This window comes from Dasypus novemcinctus, chromosome 11 (genome assembly GCF_030445035.2).
Source record: "Dasypus novemcinctus isolate mDasNov1 chromosome 11, mDasNov1.1.hap2, whole genome shotgun sequence".
NCBI classification, from domain to species: domain Eukaryota; kingdom Metazoa; phylum Chordata; class Mammalia; order Cingulata; family Dasypodidae; genus Dasypus; species Dasypus novemcinctus.
The window spans coordinates 102470814-102494488 of record NC_080683.1 but is presented as its reverse complement, the minus strand read 5'-3'; the positions used below and the strand labels follow the sequence as shown (position 1 = coordinate 102494488).

Below are 23675 nucleotides of genomic sequence, written 5' to 3'. Positions count from 1 at the left end.
GGTTTGGTTCCCAGTGCCTCCTGAAAAAGCAAAAGAAAACAAACAAGCAAAACAAACAAACAGGGAAGCAAATTTGGCCCAACCGATAGAGCATCTGTCTACCATATAGGAGGCCCAGCGTTCAAACCCAGGGCCTCCTGACCTGTGTGATGAGCTAGCCCACGCACATTGCTGATGCACGCAAGGAGTGCCATGCCACCCAGGGGTGTCTCCCGTGTAGGGGAGCCCCACACGCAATGAGTGTGCCCTGCAAGGCGAGTCACCCTGTGTGAAAAAAAATGCAGCCTTCCAAGGAGTGGTGCCGCACACACGGAGAGCTGATGCAGCAAGATGACACAATGAAAAGAGACACAGATTCCTGGTGCCGCTGACAAGAATGAAAGCAGACACAGAAGAACACAAAGCGCATAGACACAGAGAGCAGACAACGGAGGGGGTGGGCGGAAGGGGAGAGAAATAAATAATAAAGAAATCTTTAAAAACATACAAACAAAGAAAAACAACTCAGGGAAGCCAATGTGGCTCAGTGGTTCAATCCCCAGCACCCCGCCTGAAAAAAAAAGGGGGGGGGCTCTTTTATAAACATCTAAAATGCTCTTAATTCATTCTACAATTCCACACTGTTATGTGCTAGTTCAATGGCAGCCAATCCCCTAAATAATGATGCTTCCAGCAAATTGAAGTATCATGAGAGAGATGGAAATATAAATAAATATTTACAACACACTATGAAAATATCATATAATTATAAAGTTATGGGAAGATACTTAGCATTAAATTCTTTATTCTTGTTTACATTATTGTTTTCAGTTCACTAATCTGTAGGTTATTTAACAATCTCACCTATCTCCAGTAGGTGAGGTTATATTGTCTTTGTAAGATAAGAGGGGTGAGGCAACACTTTTTATCTATTTTCTGAAGATTTTAAATGTTTTTTAAATAAAATGTTTCTTAAATAAAAACTCATCAATGAAGCCATGTGGACGTAGAGTTTTTAGTTTAGTCCTGTCAAAAGATTTTGATTAATGATTCATTTAGGAGTAATTAGGTTTTAAACATATTTTAAGATGTGTTTTGTAAACAATTTATCCATTTCATCCTGACTGTCAAACATACTGGCTTGAAGTTGTTTTTTAATCAGTTGTTTCATTTATGATATTAGTTAAATGTATTTTTTTCATGATCACACTTGTTAAAGTTTTATCAATTTCATTAATATTTCAAACAACCAACTTTGGCTTGATTTTTGTTCTGTTGTATGCTCATTGAGTTCTGCTCGCATCTTCATTTTTCAAACCTACTTTTTGGGAGCTTCAATTGGTATTCTTTTACAACTTTCTGGATTTGGAAACTTAGATCATTGATTTCTTTCTTCCCTTCTACTATCTCTGTTTAAGGTAATACATTTTACTCTGAACACCTCTTTAGCTGCATTCCCCCAACTTTTTGTTGGTCATAATTCATTTTTATTGTGTTCAAATGTATTATAATCTCCATTCTCACCAATTTGCCCAAAGTCTCAGTCATTTAATTGGAGTATTTAGTTTATTTACATTTAACTTAATTATTTCTACAGCTTATTTTTCTTCTTGTTGACCTCCTGAATTTTTGTTATTGTTTTCTTCTTTTTAACTTTATTTGGATTACTCAATTCATTCTATTATTTATTTATTTTTATATATACTCATTTTGGGGGAATTATGAATTCCTTTAGGAGTTATTCTGGTAATTATTAATCCTTGAAATCTTATAGTTTAATACAAAAATTGCCTTTACCATTAATTTAACCTTAACCTTTGACTCGCCAACCTTTTGTGTTATCATTGTTATGCACTTTAGTGTATTATTGCTATTGTCATTTTTCCTGAAATTTCATTTTTCCCTTTGGGATTTTTTTCCTCTGTCTGACAAATTCCCCTTAATAATTATTTTAGGACATGTTTACAGGTTTGATAAATCATCTTGGTTCTCATTCCCTTTATTGTTGAGGAAACATTTTACAGGGCATAGAATTCTATCTAAGTATAATTAAAGCAATTTAAAAATGATTTTTGATTGTATTCTAGATCAAATATTTCTGTTGAAAAGTCAATTTTCTATCTTTTTGTTTCTTTGATGGCAATGGTTCTTTGATCTTTTGTAGCTTTTAAGATTCTCTCTTTGATTTTGATATTCAACTGCCCTGTTTGTCTTTACCTCGATATGGTTTTCGTAGTATTTAATTCCACTTGAGGTCAGAAAAGCTTCTCGAATCTGTGGGTTGATGTAGTTCATTAGTTTTGGAAAATTCTCTGTCATTATCACATATTGCTTTCATCCAATTTTAGCTTTCATCTTCTAAGAATTCAATTACTTGTATATTGTGCCTCCTCACTGAGTTCTATATATTTTTGAAATCATTTTCTATATATTTATTCTTTCTTTTTTTTGTCTTGTAACCACTCTCTGTGCTTCAGTTTTGATATTTCTATCAACCCATCTCCAGTTTACTACTTTTTCTATTCCTTTTACTCTGCTATTAAACATACCTTATGGGATATTACTTTTAGATATCTTATTTTTCAGTTCTAGAATTTCCATTTGGTTCTTTTTATATATCCCAACACTCTGGGGATAAATTTTCTTCTTAATTACAATATCTGAATTACTTGTGGATCTGAGTAAACTGTCTGTTTTTCTTCACTTTCAGTCATGAGGTTCTTGCTTTTAGCATGTCTAATAATTTTCAATGGCTTGACATCAATTTTTAAGTGTAAGATAATGCCCACCCCCCCCTCCAGATGCCTCTCCATCCCTTCAACAAAGACAGATAAGTGCTGGTTGCTCAATTTATTTTGGTCAAGGACTGTGTTGAGCTGAACCTATATTTCAACCATGGTAGTGCTCAGTTTATATCCAGTTTGCCTCTGGGTCTCTAGATTTTTCAACTATGAGCCAAGTTTATTCTGTAGCTACCCCCTTCTAACTATGATAAATCTTTTGCAAAATTGCAAACAAAACCCATTATGTATTTAAGAGATTTTCCACTCACAATGTTAGTCTTCTACTATATACAGCCTCAGAATTAAGCAAATATCTTAATAGGAAAATTGTCCATGTGCTTGAACATCAGCCTTCTGCCCCCAAAAGAATCCGCAAGTGCTTCTAGAGTTTTGAATCTTCAGAAGGTCAGCTAATCTCTACTGTTTTCAATGTCTTATTGTCTGAAGTTTGAAGAATACATACACAAATGAACATGATATAGTTAGATACATACATACATGCAAAAATTCAGCTTAACAAATCCCCATTCATTGCCAGAAAAAAATCACAAAAACTTGACTCTTCAAGCTGATCATTGATTATAGAATTCTGGATAATAAATATTTTTGATACACAAGGTACAACAAACCTTTTTTTTTTTCATTGAGAATGAAAATATCCACTTACACAACATTTTGTAAGAATCAGCAAATATTATGCATACATGTAGTAAAAATTTATGAGATTTCACCATTGTAAAGAAGGTCAAGATAATTCTCTATAAAATGCACATCATTTCAAAATGGTGCAAATACATATTTCTTGAATCATGGTCAATCTGTGAAGTTTCCTATAGCAAACTTAAAAGTAATTATTTTTCCTCTTCTATTCATTTTTCAAAATGATTTTACCTTGTTTTTTTCCATGAATGAGTTAGAAGTGTATAAGGGAAGTTGAATTCTTTGGGGATGATGATAAATCCTTATAAACATGTTGAACTTAAGGTGACAATGGAATTAACATGACAACAGCAGGAACATGGAGATGGGATTTTGGCCTACCAACGAGGTCAGGACTGAAGATATAAATCTGACAGATATATATGTGTAAAGATGAAAATTATGACAGTGGATGACATTTTCAAGTGAAAGAATGTAGACAGAAGAGTAGAAAGGTTTTGAGGACATCTTGCACAATTTAGGGATACGTAAAAGAAGTGTAAAAAGTAAACCACCACCAACAAAAAAGATGACGACACATGAAAAGAAACACTTAAACCCAACGCATTATCAAAGAAACTAAGGAAACAAAGGTTGCAGCAGTTTGACCAAATTAAAAGAGGCTGGTTCATTCTCAGATTTGGGAATTACATATATTGGATTTTTAATAACATGTAGAACATTTGCTACTACCTCATAAAACAAAATCTCCTTTGATGTCCATAAAATTTAAAGTTTTCTAATTAGTTTAGAAATTTAATTTTTCTTAAACTGTATACATTTCACAATAAGCAAATCAAACTACAAAATATGAATCCAATTGATCGTCCTCTTGGTATTTGTTTAGTCTTTAATTATCAGAGGTATTATTTTATTATTGGTAATTACATAGAAATTTTCTATGTAGTTGAAGAATAGTATTAATTCAAATAAAAATAAGTATAGAAGATTTCTCTCCATATCACTTTTTCCATATGAGGTCATAAGAGAAAGCTTTGATACATGTATCGATTTTATTAGTAGAAAATATTTCAATATCAGATATCCCTTAAAGGTCATTCATTTTGTTACAGAAGGAATAAAATTATTATTGGTGCAACAGTACATTATTCTATTAAGAACTCTCATCTGGTTTTAAGGATTTGCTCTCTATTGTCTACCATGCATGACAAATTTCATCTTCTTCTTGTATCTTTTTTTATTTTTAAGAAGCTTTAGATTACATAAATGTTACATTAAAAATATAGGGGATTCTCGTATTCCCCACTTCCTCCCCTCCCACACTTTCCCACATTAACAACATCCTTCATTAGTGTGGTATATTTGCTACAATTGATGAACACATATTGAAGCATTGCTACTAACCTTGGGCTATAGTTTACATTATGGTTTACCCTATGCTCTGCACAATTTTATAGGTTATGACAAAATGTATAATGGTCTGTATCCATCATTGCAATGTCATGCAGGACAATTCCAATGTCCCCAAAATGCCCTCATGTGACACCTATTCTTCCCTCTCTCTCTCCCCTCAGAACCTCTGTTGACCACTGCCTTCATAACATATATATATTCCTGTCTTTTACATAGACAAGAGTGCAATTGTGGTCACCACAGCTAAAATAGGCCACTTTCTTTCTTGTTTTTATTCCATATATAGCAAAATTTTTAAATGACACTTTATATCTACATCTCAGAAACTACCATCAAAGTTATTAAAATGTGGCAGCTTCCTAGAAGTTGCTTTTCAATATGTTCATTCTCAAACATGCATATCAATAGGTGTAATCAATTGCTTTGGGCAATGTGTAACTAGATACGTTTCTAGAAATAAAAGGAAACTTCAGAGATTCATATCTGCATCACTAGTCTCAAAGGGTTAAATAAAACAAATTGGATTTCTTTCCATGTAAAATAATTCCTTGGTTACTCCTTCATCTCTATAATTTATTGTTTTATTTCTAAACATAGATGCCTTATTCACTAGTAGAAACTGAGATCTCAAAATAGCCATATAAAGAAAAGTACTGTAATATAATTTTGGCCTAGGAGAAATTTGCAACTGTATCACAACGAATAAAACATCATATTTTGCAGAAAACAATAAGACCAGTAAAGCTTTTGCCCTATGTTACTATTCAAAAAGTTATTATGTAAATTTAATTTTCCCAGCTGATGAACCTAATAGTGAATTAGCATATTATGCTTGTTTTCCTTTTAACTGCTGTGAACATTAAAGTTAAAAATTAGTATGGAACAAATAGCCTATGTTTTCTCTTTTCAAAAGAACTCAACTCACTTGATGGCTGGGATTAGTTCCCATGCCTCTCTCTTTAATATATGATCAAGACAATCACAACTGCCCAGAATAATACAACAGAATATTAAGACTATTTACATGAAGCATTCTCAAAATTATTGATCCAATAGTCTAGATCAGATTTAATGCTCAAAGGCAAATTGCCTCAAAGTTAGCAGATACATTGGGTTACAAACTAACATTACCCCAGGAAATTAACTTTAGAATGGTTTAGGATAACTAATATCTAAATCATTAATGCAATGTCAAAATGACTATTATGCAATGAATGTGTTTATTTCTTGCTATCAAACTATACTCTTTAATATTATTTTCCCATCATTTTGTTAATTTAGCTGAGATGAAATTTTTTAAAAAGTTGATTATTGGTTTTATTTTTCCCAAACTCTAAGGGAGGATAATAACTGAACTATCTTAATAGAAATTTTAATATTAATAGAATATTGTATGGACAAAATATATTAACTATACAACTATTGGATTACAAAAGAAAACTGAAACTCCAACATGTTAGTCCTGTGTATCACATTCTTGTATTATAATTAGGTCATCCCAATACTAAAAGTATACATCAGGCTGTTTAAATACTCTAGAGTCTGGTTTTGTTGCTCATGAGCATAGTGCAGTAGAAAAAGCAGAATACTATGTAAAATGCCAACACAAATTTTTAAACTCTAGTTAATTAATTTTTGCCTTAATGTTGCTCATTTGTTTTATTACTTCTTCCCAATAGTCACTGTAAAGCAATCACTTATTTACAAAATATTTTATGGCAATAAACACACCTCTTTCACATATATAAATACCACAGAATTTGCTTCCTGATTTATTTCTTGAATATTCTTCTTTGTCACAAACAAACTGACCCATTCATATGGCAGACACCCTCAAAAGTATTTTATTCTTTTGGTGGGGTGAGAGAAACAGTGGTGTAAGCCCTTTAATCTATTAGCAGTTTGAGGAGTGCCATTTTTGAGCTTCCATATATCTGTACATTTTTCAATCACCATTGTTTCTTTCTGTCACTGTATTAATTGAAGAATGTGAGGCACTTGCAGCAGCTAAAGAATTAAATGGTGTAATACAACTTTCTCAGACCCTTTTGAGTAGGAAATGGAGGAACAACGCAACACATATAGCTATATAACTTTGCCCTTTATAGCTTTCTTTAGATTATTTGTTAAAAGGAAATTATTAAATTTTCATGTCTCTGCTGTGCCTAGCCTTGGTTTTAAAAATTAAAAGAAAAGAAATATTAACTGCTTCATTGCCAAGAGGCATTTTGTGCTTTGGAAGAATTCTTTGTCTTCTGCTTCTCAATTCCCTGCTACTGTAAAGTGGCAGAATTTGCCCTTGCTGTGGTTTCAAGGCCATTTCCAGAGTCATTAGATCATAAGTCTTATTCTAGGCCTGCAGTCCTCATGCCCAGCAGTGGGCACAATTACAAAACACTTTGCAGCCAGTTTGGCTCTCATCTCAGTCACATATATAGGAATATATGACTGACTCAGTCAATATGCCTAAATATCTGCCTAATAAGTTTTTGAAAGTCTAAGGAATATCTTTGAACAAATTGGATCATAGAGCAGCAGAGATGCCTAAATTGAGCCAGGAAGTCAATCCTAGTTAAGCCATTTAGGTTTTTCTTGCAGGGAGGAAAAGGTTGAGTTTTAATCAGCAATCCTGTCTGTGTCCCTCCCAGAGCCACCTGAATGATTTCTTTTCATCTGTCACAGCACTTTCCTGAAAGAGCTGTTTGCCATAAGGAACGTACAGAAATGCCATCTACTGGGGCAGAATTTGCAGAAGGTTACAGCAAGGATTTGTCCAAGTTCTGATCATAAAACCATAGGCCCCCTGAAGTCTCTGTCTCACACCAGAATGTCAGGCCTTTATTTTTTCTTTCCTCTTTTGACATTAAATAAAAACAAATGATTATTTCTTCCTGAAAACCACAATTTGTAGTTAAATAAGTGAAATGCCTATAGTGTTTTGTGGAATTCTTGTATGCTAGGTTGTAAATGTGTGCTACCATTTCCCCCACCTCTAACCCCTGCAAAGGGAGTTCCTGGGGATTTTTTATTTTTAGCCTTTTAATGCAGGTGATAAACTCTGGGTTTAAAAAATGTCAGCATCTATACAGGGCTCTTCTGTTATTATAAGGGATAGGTAAAAACATTTTATAATCTCTGGCTTTTAAAGTTAATGTGAAATCAGGCTTCTCAAGCAGGATTTCCTACTACCTTGACTCATTACTCATTACTACTATTCATCGCCTTGCTTATTGCATTCCAGTAAAAGAAGAATGCTGGTTTACAGATCTAAAAGCTACATTATTTCAATAGGAAAGGCCCTATTATGAACAATATAATAACAAAAAATTTTTTAAAAAATCAGCTACTCAGCACAAAACAAATCTAATAAAAAAGCAAGTATTTCATTTTTCCTAGAATATTTTAGAAGAAAATGTTTATTAATTCATTTCTATAATAAATTATATCCTTATGATAGCAATTTTGTTTAACTAAAACCCATGCTCTGCAATTATTTCATTGTTTTTCAGGTCCAACTAGAAAAATATTTAGCAGAGTAATAAGGAAACTAAGTGATTTAAAAAATCTCCTTCGAAATTTTAGCTCAGAAAAAATCATTCTTATTCTGCTTCAAAAATATCTAATAGGTCTATATTTCAAAAACACAGGATCACTATAATAATCAATATTTTATACTAGTGTCACTTAAAACCAAACAAGCCTATTTTTGTGGCATAACAAACATATTTTTGATGGTAGAAATGTAGAGATCTAAATCAAGACATGTTTCAATTTGTCATCATGGGACATTCCTCAAAGTGACAAAAAGAGGTGGAACTCCACCTGCTAACATACTACTGATGACAAAAACAAATCAAACAGTAAATTACCTTTGAGAGGTCCCCAGCCTCCAAATAGAAGCAGATAACAAACACATTCCAGGTAACCCAGAGGACTAGCCAGACAGCATACTGTAGAAAAGCAAGAGAAAAAAACACATGACTGTGAATCAGCTGAGTAAGGTTGAAATAGAGCTTTAAACTTTTCAACACCCAGCCCATAAGATTAGTGGGAAAAATTACTTATTGTTTCTTTCTGAAAAAATAGGATTAGGTATGCATTTTTCTCTCTGTTGACTTTTTCTTGTCTCTGTAATGGACTCTTCATAGTAAACAGATCAAACTTGCTGAAGGATAATTTTTAGGTTTGTAGACACAAACAGTAGGCCACATTTCTGTTTTAAGGATGAAATGATTATGTCTTCTAGATATCTAAAAAAAATTAGAAGCTCCAACAGGCAAAGCAAACACAACCCTCAGAAAGAGAACTCCTGCAGCAAAACCATCCCCATATAGGTTAATGCACAAGCTTTCTCCAAGTTATTTAAGATTATCTTCAACTCAGTCTTCATGCCTCTGCCCCATCTGATCAATTGACTCTCCCTCACTGATGTCCCTCTTCATTCCTCTGTTCACTTTCTCATTTTGCCCTCTTACGATCCCAATACAGTGGCCATGTAGCTATTATCCCTAGTTTTACTGTTGCCAGTTCAGTGTATCCTCTACCTTAATGACAGGCTATATTTCCAAAACATAGCTCTGGATCACTTAGTCACCTAAAATTGTTAAGTACCTAGAAGGAAACATGCTAGGAGGAAGTGGGAAAACAAAGACCAATGAGAAATTCTCCTGAATTCAAGTCAAGATTAGAAAAGATGCTTATCATAAAGGAGTTATCATACAGAGTTATACGGTCTAAGCACAAGGAAGGAAGATGGAACAGTGCATTACTTATCCTGGGAAATGTGGCCCTGCAAAGCCTGCACAAGAGGTGACACAAACTGTTTCACCCGACTTAACGAGATAAGAGTGGGAGTTGGAGGGACTATGGTTGGAGGGTACTGTTAACAAAGGAAACTACATACGTGAACAAAGAAAAGAGGGTAAAGAGAATATCATATCACATTCCTGCTAAATAAACACCAGTGGCTCTCCTCCTTTAGGTGGTGAGTTCCAAAAATCTTTATTTTATGGTTCTCCAAGATCTTGTGCCATATTATCTTTTCAGTTGCATGTTTCAGTTCATCTCTTGATTCACCCTGGATTCCAGATAACATGGATTTCTTGCTGTTCTATGTATATGGAAAGTCAATTTCCATTTCTATGAATTTTTGTATGTTATTCCTTTATCCTTCTATATCTTCCCCCAGGAACTCCTCTTATAACCTATCACTATTTATTATTTCTTCAAATCTCAGTTCAAATACCACGCCTTAGTGATACCCAATAGTGTTACTTAGTGCTCCACTAAGACGTTTCTGGCCTTTAGGGCATTCCAAATATAGCTAGTTATTTGCATATTTTTCTCTTCTATGTAATGATAAGCTCCTTGAGAAAATGGATTATTTTTATTCAGGTTTATATCCTTGTAGTTCCTCAGTGTTTTGCACAAAATAGGTACTCTGGAACTATTTTAGAACTCAATAAATAAATAAGAAGCATATGAAGAAAATCTTTTTTTTTTAAGATGCAGAATCTATCTTCCCCTCCCAGATTTGTTTTTTACCTAGAAGAATAACATGATCAGTTATACAGTAGGGGGAGAGAGAGCATGATGAGCTTATGTAATAATAAAAGGAGGGATTTGAGAGGTTGTATATGGTAAGGAATAGGGATTGGAGATAGACTCAGGCAGCTGAGCAGGCTATATAGCAAGAGAGGACCATCAATCACAGAACAGAGATCTGATGAAATATTTAAGTTTTGCTCAGCATTGGGAAATGTAAATTCATCTCATAATTTTTAAAAACTGAAATCTACATACTTTGGCTCTTGTGAGTTTCAATTTTAGTTTTAAAGATATCATGGTGTGATTGGGCCTATTTTAAAGATAACGGAGTGAGAACAAAATGTGCCTACAGGTTTTAGTCATTTGATTTAAGCGAACATGAGAAAGAACGAAAGACTGACTGAAGAGCTGTACCATATCCCTTGCTCACGATGACACACTTTCCCCATCTTATAATGGGGAGCTAAATACATATTACTTACTAGAAGCCAAGGTAGCTAAAGTATTTGGTAAGAGTTGACAAAAGGCACTGTATTACTCTTATATCAAATATGCAGATGAGCTTTTAATGTGGCATTATTTATATCAATGCTGCAGGTGTTCTATTTCAAAACAACTGATATTGTATTTTAAGTCCATTAAATTCCAAAAATATTATGTGCATCTATAACTTCTATGTGGTATTATCACTACTACAATATTATAAGAATTTAGAATCTTCTTCCTGATTAATTTAGGTATCACACTTAGGTACATGCAGGTTTTATCAGATTTGGTTAAAGAATTATCAAATAAACATTTAAGTTTTAGTCACTAAAATGAATGCTTTTGTAGAAGGATAGGTAAGATAATAAGTCACATGCAAATATATGGCATATAGACATTAAGAACCGGGGACCTAAGCTCTCACCCTTAGGAGCTCTGTGACTCTGTTCGAGACATCTAACTTCATCACATTTCTGTTTCCTCAACTGTAAAGTGAACAGAGGAGAAACAGTGAAGCCTGTGGTTCATGTGGGGTGGAATGAAAGAATATTTGAAAGTACTCGGCCCTTGAGTTCTCATTGCATGTTGCCATTTTCTTTCAATGATTACTTCTCATCATCAGCTCTCCTTACTTAAATAGTGCAGCAGTAATTCAAAACTTTGCATCTCCCTGGCACTTAAAAAAATATTTCCAACATTAACGTATGTAATAAACTCTTCCATCTAACTGAATTTATAATCAAGATTTGTTCCTTAATCCAATGTATTCTTTAGTAGACTTTCTTTGGTATATTGATCTTATTATTGATAGATTTTATGAACAAACCATTCTCATTTGGTTTCATTAAGACAATTACATTGCTTTTGATTCAACATACCACATAATGATAAAGCATCTTCTATTTCTTTAAAAAAATTTTTTTACAATATTTATCTGTAATAATTTCATTCTCTTTTTTTACCCCTTTTCTCCCAAAGTAATCTACAAGGATATGTCAAGAAAGAACGTAATAAATGTTCCTTCCATATCTTTGCATTTACTTGGCATTATTTTCATTTTATTATGTACTTTAGTACAAACTAGTTGGCCCACATTGTACTCTACTTCATTACAGGTTTACAAAAGAGAATTATCATCTCCAGTAATACTTCAATATACACAGAAGCCCACACTAGTGCTCCAGAGGATAATCACTGCATTTGCGTCAATATCCAAAGTTAAGCCTTTATTTAATTTCCCATAATTTAACTATCTTACATATCTTTTCTTCATTCTCTTATTTTGTGATTTTTTATTATTCTTTTTTCACATTTGCTTTTCTTGTTTTTGCAGCCTACATTTATTTAAATCAATTCTCCTCCAATTGGATTTTGCCTAGTTGCCTGAATATTGATGAAGCTCTTGCATTTCCTTGTAACTTGCCCTTTGTTTTTTTTGTCAATCAACCCTACCATTTATCAGGTTCTTAAAATTATTCATCATAATTATATGAGTGAAAGGTAACATACTAACTACTTTTCAGTTGCTGCAGCTAGTCGATGTTATATAATTGACAATTGCTTCCCTTTGAGAATAATTGAAAATGATGTCCCACTCAGAAGAGATTTTCTAACAAGATAAGAAAGTATCAGACTTGCCAGATATCACCTAACTTGCCATGTTGTGCTATGAAACTAATCCTTGTATGTGAAAAATATAAACTCTTACATTGGTGTTTCAGGTAGAAAATTTTAGACATTTTCTGAGACAAATCCTGTTGTATGATGAAATTCTCTACTTAATTTTTGAAGCACCAGATAGATCATTTGAGAGTTGATTCAAATTGAGTCTCAGGTTAAATGGTTAAAACTATCAGCTGGAAAAGGTAACTGAATAACGATATTTTCCTCTTGTTTTGTGGCTCTAGTGATGAAATCAAGTTACCTATGTAACATAAAAATCAGTTAAGGCTGTATATCAAGAAGAGCTAAAATATTAAAGAGAAATATATTAGATGCCAGACCCTGAGACATTGCCATATTATATGCCATGGCTACATGATTGAAAGGTAGGGTCTCAGAACAAATAAAAGGATAATAAACACTTCATTGGAAAACAACTAATCACACCTTAGTGACACTGTCAAAACTTTTCCACCTCTCTTTCATACAATAAGTCTGTCTAAAATTAAAAGTCTACAGCTTTTAAAGTATAAGATGTTTTAACCTACAAGAATCATTGAAAAGAATGAACAGGTATTATCTTTAAATTTTCAAATGCATAATTCTGTTACAAGTTTAATCAATTTTATACTATCTCCTTCTATTCCCAAAATGATCTTCAAAATGTTTATTCCAACCTTTTCCAACTCACATATTAATGTTTCTAGTCACTTAATTCTATTTTGTATTTAAATGCCCCAAGTTACTACTATTATTTTCATTAATGATATTGTTGGTTTATACTCAATGATTATGTATATGTACCTATATACTTACCAGTTCTTTGAATATCATTGCTTCTTGACCCTACTTCTTCCTTCTACTTTAAATTTCCTTCTTCCTGAAGTACAATTTTTAAAATTTGTTTAGAAAATAATTTTCTGTAGCATGCTATCTAATTTTGGTGGTGGTGGTGGTGGGGGCAGAGGATTCTTTTTCTTTGTCAAAATTTTAAGTCATTAACTTGTCATTTTATTTCTTAGCATTTTTAAGATATTATTTATGTTTCGGAGTTATTATGATTTCTAAATCTGAGGAGTCCTGCCTTTCACAGATTCTCAGGCATTATTGCTTTACATATTACCTATTCCACATTTTCTCTATTCCTCCTTAATATATTTCTTTTTTTCCTTTTTTAAATTTATTTTTTATTATTTTTAATTTTTTTGTCTTTATTCATTTTTTTAATATTACATTCAAAAAATATGAGGTCCCCATATAGCCCCCACCCCCCTCACCCCACTACTTCCCCCATAGCAACATTCTCCTCCATCATCATGAGACATTCATTGCATTTGGTGAATACATCTCTGAGCACCACTGCACCTCATGGTCAGTGGTCCACATCATAGCCCACACTCTCCCACGTTCCATCCAGTAGGCCATGGGAGGACCAACAATGTCTGGTAATTGTCCCTGCAGCACCACCCAGGACAACTCCAAGTCCCGAAAATGCCTCCACATCTCATCTCTTCCTCCCATTCCCCACACCCAGCAGCCACCACGGCCACTTTCTCCACACCAATGCCACATTTTCTTCGATTACTAATCACAATAGTTCATGAATAGAATATCAGTAAGTCCACTCTAATCCACATTCTATTCCAATACATTTCTTATAAGAATTCATTTGACTTTCTCATTCTAACCTCAATAATTCAAACATTCTCCTTCATTATTTCCTTCTCTTAATATGCCTTTGCTGAATTCTTGGTAAATTCTTCAGATCTATTTTCCAATTGACTAATCCTCTGTTCTGTCATGGCTATCCAGCATGTTGAGTATTCAGTTAAAATAAAATTTGGGTTTTCCCCCAAATCTATGTAACATTTAAAAACAGCATTTTATTCTTTCCAATGACTTTAAATCCTTCTTTTTTATTTCTTTTACCACTTTTTACATGGTTGTTCAAACTAGAAACCTCTGAATTATATGACAGTTATTTCCTTTTTCTTGCCTACCATTTCCAATTGCTAACAAAATCTATGAATTCTAACAACATATTTTTTCCATTCATTAAAATAGTGTCTAGTATGTATCTGGTGCTATTCTAGTCATTGAGAATAGCAAAATGAATGCAATACACTCTGTCCCAAAGGAATATTTTAAATTTTTCACTCTGTTGACTAATACTTTAATAGAATTACAATGCACCCCTTACCTACATGCCCCACTCCTAGTATCTCTATCACTAGTTCACTTTTTCAACTCACCTTTAAATTGTTGCCAGAGTTTCTTTCAAAAACTAAAATCTAGCTGGACCTTACCCTGCTTGATAGTCTCCTATTTATTCATCAAGATCCAATCTATAAGTCACCTCCTCAGCACTGTCACATCTCCATCTGGTATCTAATAAATTCCATTTTATATAAATAGTATAATATTGAATGGTAATCTTTTCTTCATCCCCCACTTGTCTAAGAACTATTCTAAAAGGGCTATATCTCATTTATCTTTGCATCTCCTGAGACTAGCATAGTGCACAAAAGTAAATGGCTGAGTGACTGATTGCACTAAAATGAGTCATATTCTCTCTGGGGATCATTTATCTGATATGTAAACTGAGGGACTGGAGTGTTCAACAATGTTATTTAAAGATTTAACATTTTCTTAAAATGATTCTAAGGATAAAATCAGCTGCCTGCAGCCAAGATCTTAGATATCATATCCCTATGGTCTTTATATTTGATTATTTGAAACTGTCCTGTGTGCGCTATTAAACTTAGCTTCCACATAATTCAGGTTTCTTTTCGCTAGTCAAAGCATTGCTGGAATGACTACATTTTTCCTAAAATTAGAAGGTTATTTGGGCATTTGTCAGTAAATTTAAACCTGAAAACTTTTAAGGTAAAGAAACAAACAAAAAAATTCTCCAAACTTATACAACTGGTATGATGGATAGAAAATTATATTCATAAAATCTTAGTTTAAGAGAAAAAGTTTTCCTTTTTTTTTTTTGTTCCAGGGGACAACAAATAGGAAAGACAGTCAAAATAATATATCAGAGGATTGTAGGAAGATGGTAGAGTAGGAAGCTCTAGAATTCAGTCCTCCCAACAGAACAACTATTAAACAGGTAGGAATGATCAGAAACAACTATTTTGAAACTCTGGACAATGAGTTAAATGGCAGCTTTTGCTGGGCAGGCCAAGAAAGGTCGATTTTGGCAAGCTGAGGAAGAAGTCCTTGGGACCCTGCCTGATCCCCTGCCCAGGGCACTTTGGAGGTATCTGTACCCCCTTTATGGGTCCCTGGCCCTGAGTCAGCTGGAAAGACTGAATTGGGAAACTCTTTTCTGGAATTTGCCCCAGAAACAATTTGAGACAAGGAAAGGAATGTAAGAAACTACAGAGGCAAACAGTCTGGGGAAAAAGGCTTGCCTGCCTTAAATACCCTGGAGCCCAGGTCTGTCTCCTGGGAAACAGAGGAGGCATCCAAACTCATGTAAGTGGAGGAACTCCAAAAAAATTAACAAATATAAGCACAGGAAAAGGTGCAGGCCCAGAAAAAACAAGAGAGGACTCTACACACTTCATCCACCTTGGGCAGACCTTCCTGATGGATGCGCTGAAGGTCAAGAAAATCTCTGTCTTATCATTACCTGGTTATACAATCAAGAAATACACATGTCAGGGAATAAACCCCAGAGTTAACATCTAAATATTGAAATGTACACTGTGCAAAAAAGTCTCAAGGGCAAACAAAGAAATGATGGCTCATCCAAAGGAAGAGGATAAAAATTCAGAAAACACCAATGTGGAAGACCAGGTGTGTACACACCAAGCAAAAACTTTTAGAAAACTATTTTAAAAATCCTTAAGAAGATGAAGGAAAATACAGAGAAAGAACTAAAGAATGTCAGGAAAACAATGAATGAGCAGTATGAGAATCTTTGTAAAGAGAAAATTTAAAAAGGAACCAAACAGAACTACTGCAGTTGAAAACCACAATAAATTAAATGAAAAATGCCCAGGAGGGTTTCAAGAGCAGACTGGAGCTGGCAAAAATAAAAAATAATCAGTGAACATAAATACAAGTCACTTGAAGTGAGTCAGCCAGATGAACAGAAAGAAAAAAGAAATATAAAAGTGAAAATAACGTAAGTCAGCTATGGGACACAATCAAGTGAACCAATATACACACTATGGGAGTCCTAGAAGGACAAGACAGAGAAAAGGGGACAGAAGGAATATTCGCAGAAATAATGACAGACAACTTTCCAAAGTGCACAAAGACGTGACTATGCATATTCAAGAAGGCTAGAGAACACCAAACAGGATAAATATGAAGAAAAATATACTCCATTGTATATTGACCATTGTATCAAATACAAAGGATGAGGAGAGAGTTCAGAAAGCTGCAAGAGAAGAGCAACATGTTACATACAAGGAAGTCTCAATTAGACTAAGGTCCAATTCTTCATCAGAAAGCATGGAAGCAAGAAGGCAATGGGTTCAAATACTTAAAGTACTGAAAGAAAACAACTGGCAGCAAAGAATTTTATATCCAGTTAGAGTTTCTTTCAAAATGAGGGAGAGATTAAGACATTTTCAGATAAGCAAAACCTGAGGGAGTTTATCACAACTAGATCTGCCCTACAAGCAATTCTAAAGAGAGTTCTTCATGCAGTGAATGGACACAGAGGACAGACAACTGGGGGGGGGGGGGGGGATGGGGGGAAGGGAGAGAAATAAATAAATAAATAGAGAGTTTTTCAGACTGAAAGAAAAGAACACTAGAAAGGGTTCAAAGACATATAAATAAATAAAGAGCTGTTGTAAAGGTAAACACTTGAGTAATTATAAAAGCCAATATTATTATACTACATTGTTTGGTATGGAACTCAACTTCTTACTTTCCACAGGTGCTAAAATGCAAATGCATAAAAAGTAATAATAAATGTATACTTTTGGACATACTGTATTGCAAGTCTCCTGGTATAAAAAAAATGCCTGAATCAAAAAATATGGAATAATTTTCTTTGAATAAAGGAAGAATTTTCTCTACTAATTTATTGTTCCCATGTGTTTCTCTCTCCACACTTAAAAAAAGAAATAGAAACAAGAATTAGAAAGCCAGATAAACCATAGATTTTAACCTCTATTTTAACTAATTTTGACTCTGCACTTTAAAATCATAAGGGCAACTAGGTTTTTTTCATAAAATTGATTATACAAGCCTTGTGAATCAGTGAGAAAACATAAAAAGTCATGGGCAATAATTAAAACTCTCCTTTCCCCATAATTTTCCTGGAAGAAATAATAATTGAAATTGTTTTCTCCTATTCTAAGAAAAAGTGTAGAAAATATTGATATTGTTACTTTCACTTGACCTATTATTTCTTTTCCAATTTTTTTCTTTATTAGAGAATTTGGAAGAATAATCATATATAAAATACAAAATCCCCTATATACCACCCTATTATTAATATCTTGCATTGGTGAGGAACATTTATTAAAATTGGTAAAGCACATTTTTATAATTGTACTATTAACTGTTGCCCATGTTTTAACTTGGGGTTAAATTTTTATGTTGTGCAGTTATGGGGACTTTAAAAACATTTTTATTCTGTTACCATATATACATCTTAATATTCCTGCCTTTCAACCACATTCAGATATATATTTAGTGATGTTGATTACATTCACAAAGTTATTTGACCATAAATGACTTTTCACATGATTATAAATCATTGAGTATTCTACAATGTACATATTAATTCAATGATGCTCCATAGTTTAATTCTTTATTATTTTAATTATTTTGTGTTTTTTAAATTGTTCTAGTATGATCAACTTCTAGATATTTGGATTTTGCTTAAAAATGTTGAGCTTAGCTAGACACATGCACTGTTTTGGAAATCATACCTGAAAATATTTTGCTTAAACGGGCTATTTCTAAGGTAGTCTATAAATGTTAGAACATCCAACTGGTATTACTTTAATGGATATAAAAACATGGCTTTTTAATATTAGCCAACTCCAAATAAAACCAATATCCCCCACAGTATTTTATTCTTCATGAAGCAAAGAATGGAAAATAATTCCCTTTAATTGAAAGAATGATAAGAATACTCATTTAGCATGAAGGCACCTGTATAAAACTGATTTCTTGCTTTTTAGTCATGAAAAGTTTTTCATATCTGATATTTACAGCCCTGAGGCTGGGAATGTTCTGCTAAAACAATTTTTTAAATTAAATAATAATAAATCAAGTTATAGAAGAACATTCTAATTGATACATGTGAATAAATTAGAGATTTGAAAAGCTAATAAAACAAAAGAATGTGGAAAAAATAACAAACTAAACATTTAAAAGCTGAAATTTGTGGAATGTAACCGCCATCTCTCTCTCTTTCTTTTTAATCCCAGAGTGTCTCTGAAACTAGATGGTGCAGTTATTCCCAACTCATGGAAACATGGCAGACACTTCTTTTACTTGGAAAAAAACCCAAAAAGCCCAGGGATATCCATATCCTGCTGCTGGGCAATTGAGGCTATGTGCTGGTTTTGGAAATCCCTCCTCTATCGCTGCCACCACCAAGCAGCAGCACTAAGCTTTCCCTGGTTTACTTTGATATTTAGCTCCATCTCTTATATATAGGTTTTATGTTTTATTCATTTAAAAATTCACTTTTTTCCCCTAAACCAATGCAATTTTTGCTCACTTAACTCAATATTTTGTTATTTTTGCTTGTTTGAAGCCGTCATGATGGAAAGCTGAATGTGTTTGCTCAATTAATGCTCTTGTACCCTTAAACATAACATGATAGCGATGGTATTCATGTACAATTGTTTGTATAGCAGGACTTTAAGATTTAGATATGTAATACATAGACCTGAAAGTGATGAGTGATGAGAACAGAATCTCCCTCAAAACAATGAGAAGGCAAAATCTGTTATCTTGTCATGCATTGATCATTACTATGTGTGTAGAAGTGCTTGCATCAAAAAGCAGTATTCACTTTCGCCAGTCAGTGAATAATTTAAAAGTCATATTTATTTAATTGTCAAAACCACAGTTAAGAAACTCAAATAAGAGTTGTGTCCTCTGTGTTGAAGTTTCTTGGACTTGTCCAATAATCCTAAAAAAAGTAGAAATGAAATCGCCACTGTTTCTGGTTATCCAGGTGTTTGAAGAATACAGTCAATATAATATTAAATCCATTGTCTTAAAATAAAGATCACATAGATTTAAAGATTTTTATCTAATATTTCTAATACTTTTTGCAACTGTGAGAGAGAAAAACTTCTATGGTTTTAAGCCACCAAGTTAATGGTAATTTGTTAGAGCAGCCACAGGATATCAAAACAGCTATCCAAATCTTCTCTTCTCTCTTCCAAAGCCATCAGTGGAATGGAAAACTGGAGAGTATACTTCCTAAATACTTTGTTCCCAAAGAAGTACCTAAGCCTTTTTATTCAGTAAGACTATACATATTTAAATAAATAGAAATGTAATTTAGCAATTACACCCAGAGTAAATTTCAGACCAGCCATTCAGGAAGGGTTGTATGTAGATGAAGTGTGTTACCAGTGATCCTCAAGAGTCAACTTAAATAGTAAACAAAGAGCAAATGATTATACGTAGTATTAGATTTCTCATTGGAAAGGTAAAATGTCTTTGTTTTAAGAAAGAAGAAAAATACTGAAGAGAACATTAGAATAAAGGAAATTAGGAATTGAAGGAGTTAAAATCAGAAAGTTAAATATGACATTTTCAAAACTGATGTAAAAATGCTTCACCAAGATGTGAAAGATCTATATAGAGTGACTGGATAGAAGGCATATTCTAAGCAATTCTAATAGTCATATAAACAGACTTCTCAAATATGGCAATTATTTTAATAGGGGAATATAGAAAGCCATTAATATGAACTTTGAACATGTCTATTTGCTGTTTTTGGTTTAAAACATCTAAATTAGCTACGGTCCAAAGAATTATTTTATCTTTGTCTTGTTCAAGGCTAATACATGAAGGAAGTGACTCCCCTGTGCCCTTTGTGTAAAATTAGATTGGAAGCCTGGGCTGAGATTCATAAAGTTCTCCCCAAAATGTTAACGTGCTGCAAGAATACAATTTTCTCCTAACTTGCTTTTGGATTAGAAGTTTCCATGAAAATTTTACCAGGTACATTTTTTTTCAGTCCACCTAAGTGACAGGATAGACATTTACCAAAATTTCATGTGATACCTGTCTTCTGAATACTTGTCTTCTTGTTTGGATACTGTTGATAGTAAAAGCTTAGTCATACTGTAGCTCATAAATATTGTTTGCTATACTGGCATTTTGGGCTCAACATTTCTGATGTACAGAGAAATCTAGTGAAATGTGAACTCTTAAAAAGATAGCCATATGTTCATATCTAAATGTTAATAATGCAATGTTACAGGGGAAACAAAATCACCAAATCTTAATTAATATACAATATTTAATTGTATATAACATAAGGCAGGAACATTGATGGTAGATAGTGAATAATATGCTTACCAATATCTTTGGAAATTCTACAGAAACAACTCCATGGGCTTTAAGAACTTAAAAAGAAGTAAAATCAGTCAATTTAGTCAATATAAAAGGGAAAATCTCTTAAAGCACTTGGTTCAATGCAAGGTATAATTCAGTTTTAAAGTTCTGCATCTTTTAGCTATGTGTTTGTTGACCAGGAAATTCCAGACTGAGCTGCAAGATGGCAAAAGTATCTGTTTCAGTCTTAGAACTGCAATTTGGGGACCACAGTTTCAGGTAGCAAACTAAACTGTGTCCCATCTTGAGGCTTCCAAGCAAGGGTTTTTAAATAAAAAGTTTATATAAGTTGTGCATAAAGAATTATGATTGGTGGACATTGGGAGCTTTCCAAATATCATTCAAATTAGTTTACTGATTTCTTTATCTTGGAGTTAGTTCATGGCATCCAGATGTCCTCAGAAACATGGTTGCATACCTTGGTAATTTGTGGTATCTGGCTGAGAGTAAGTTCCTTGAATGGCCTCCCATTCCATTTGAAATCTGTTAGCCATAGTATCTGCATTTTGTTTCCTTTTCTCATTTCCCCTTTCTGATCAAATCTTTCTCTGAAAGCATCACTTACCATCATTTGGTATCAGTCCCTTGGCTCCAGGAAGACTCATTCCTTGGAGTCTTTTCCCACATAAGGGTAAGGTTGCAGGTTTATCTGCAGAGTTTGGCTTAGAGAGTGGCCACAGTTGAACGACAACGGGATTCTCAGAGAAAGGCTCTTACGCATTCGCTATAAAGAAGCTTAGCTTTGCTAAAAATTTCATAAAAATAAGCTTCAGGATTAAGGTTCTGGAACATTAACATGGCTTGGAGGGTAGATCTGGCTGTTATTGTATAATTTAGGCAACAAATAAGAGAGACCACAATAATTATAAGAAGAAAAACATAAGCAAGTTTTGAAGTATGTTATGATTTAGTTATCTTAAGATGTAAGATTCAGCCAGCATTATTTTTATGTTATGATATATTAGTTAAAGTTTGGTTATATGATCTTTGTTTCCAATTATGTCCTGTTAACAAGGAAATTTTCTGATTGAACTTAAACAAATAATTTTATTTCCATAAATATAATAAAAGTCAGGAGTTTCCAAAATCTAAGATATCAGGAATGGAGAAAGAGATAAATGTTTTAACTCCTAGAAGGAAACATTAAGCTCACAGGAAAAGAAAAAGGTAACCCTTTTAAAAAATATATATACAATATTAAAACATCAGTAATATTAATATTTTAAACTCCATAATCATTATTTATCAATTCATTCATTCCTAAGTAATTAATTATTTTTCCTCTTGAGCTTATGTTAGCAATTTCATGAATCCATAAGCTTCCTACTAGATTTGTGGAAATTCTAAGTCAGTCCTATGATATAATCTTTTTTTTTTTAAGATTTATTTATTTATTTCTCTCCCCTTCCCCCCTCCACCCCAGTTGTCTGTTCTCTGTATCTACTTGCTGCATTTTCATAATCTGCTTCTGTTGTTGTCAGTGACATGGGAATCTGTGTTTCTTTTTGTTGCCTCATCTTGTGTGTCAGCTCTCCGTGTGTGCGGCACCATTCCTGGGCAGGCTGCACTTTCTTTCATGCTGGGCGGCTCTCCTTACGGGGCGCACTCCTTGCGCGTGGGGCTCCCCTACGCGGGGACACCCCTGCGTGGCAGGGCACTCCTTGTGCACATCAGCCCTGAGCATGGGCCAGCTCCACACGGGTCAAGGAGGCCCAGGGTTTGAACCACAGACCTCCCATGTGGTAGGCAGACACCCTAACCACTGGGCCAAGTCTGCCACCCTATGATACAATCTTAAAGTTCTTTAAGCAATGTCATTAAAAGCCAGTGCCCTAGCAGTAACTGGCGTCATCAAGTTTCAGAGGTTTCTGAGAATGTATGTTTTTTGTTGATGATGAGGCACTTTGGCCTGTACCTATGGCAAGTGTTTTCAGGAAAACATGAGAATAAAATAAAATAAAATAAACTGTGGATTACAAAGGTAAAGCATGGCTATGGTTAACTTATTGCTGTTTTATAAAAGTGAAATGTGTAATGAAAATTTATCATAAAATAATGTATGTTTTGTGGCATGTAACATATTTTTAAGAATAAATTAAATTATGACTGATAACATCGTAGTGTTATTTAATATGAGACATGTTAGCAATAGGGTATCTTTCAGACAGTGAGGCATTGACAAATATTTAGGAACTTTAAAATTTTTGGAATATGTAAATATAAATGTATATATAACATTTTATTTATATGCATTCAACTAAAAGAATGTCAGAAAATCCCTTTTAATTTGACAAAATTTTATACAATTTATAATATAGCAAATAAACCTATTTCTAGCCCCCGCTACTTAAAAGGTAAAAGAATAGATTCTTTGTGATTTTCCACAGGCCCTCTGTGAAATCCCAAAGACAGTTTGAAATTAAAAAAGATATCTTTTAGTATTTGATTTGAGAAGGCAAATGTCAAAAGATGGTAGGATAGTTGAAAACATGGTTGAAGAGGATCGCAGGTGACTGAAACAATACTTGGCTCTCTTCTCTAGTTAAAGTGACAGTGAAAGTTTTAAAGGTAAATACAGGA

General features: G+C 33.5%; 1 protein-coding gene across 3 annotated transcripts in view; it reads right to left on the bottom strand.

Annotated features, from left to right (window-relative positions):
• The window catches only part of NKAIN2 (sodium/potassium transporting ATPase interacting 2), a 1086452-nt gene that overhangs the window by 451724 nt on the left and 611053 nt on the right, over positions 1 to 23675 (bottom strand). For all 3 annotated transcript variants that reach the window (XR_001119140.3, XR_011650129.1, XM_071218647.1), the window contains one exon: positions 8705 to 8785. Coding sequence is in view for 1 of the 3 variants with exons in the window: in XM_071218647.1 (XP_071074748.1) it covers positions 8705 to 8785 (81 nt within the window). In the remaining 2 variants the exon portion in view is untranslated. The remainder of the gene's footprint in view (positions 1 to 8704; positions 8786 to 23675) is intronic.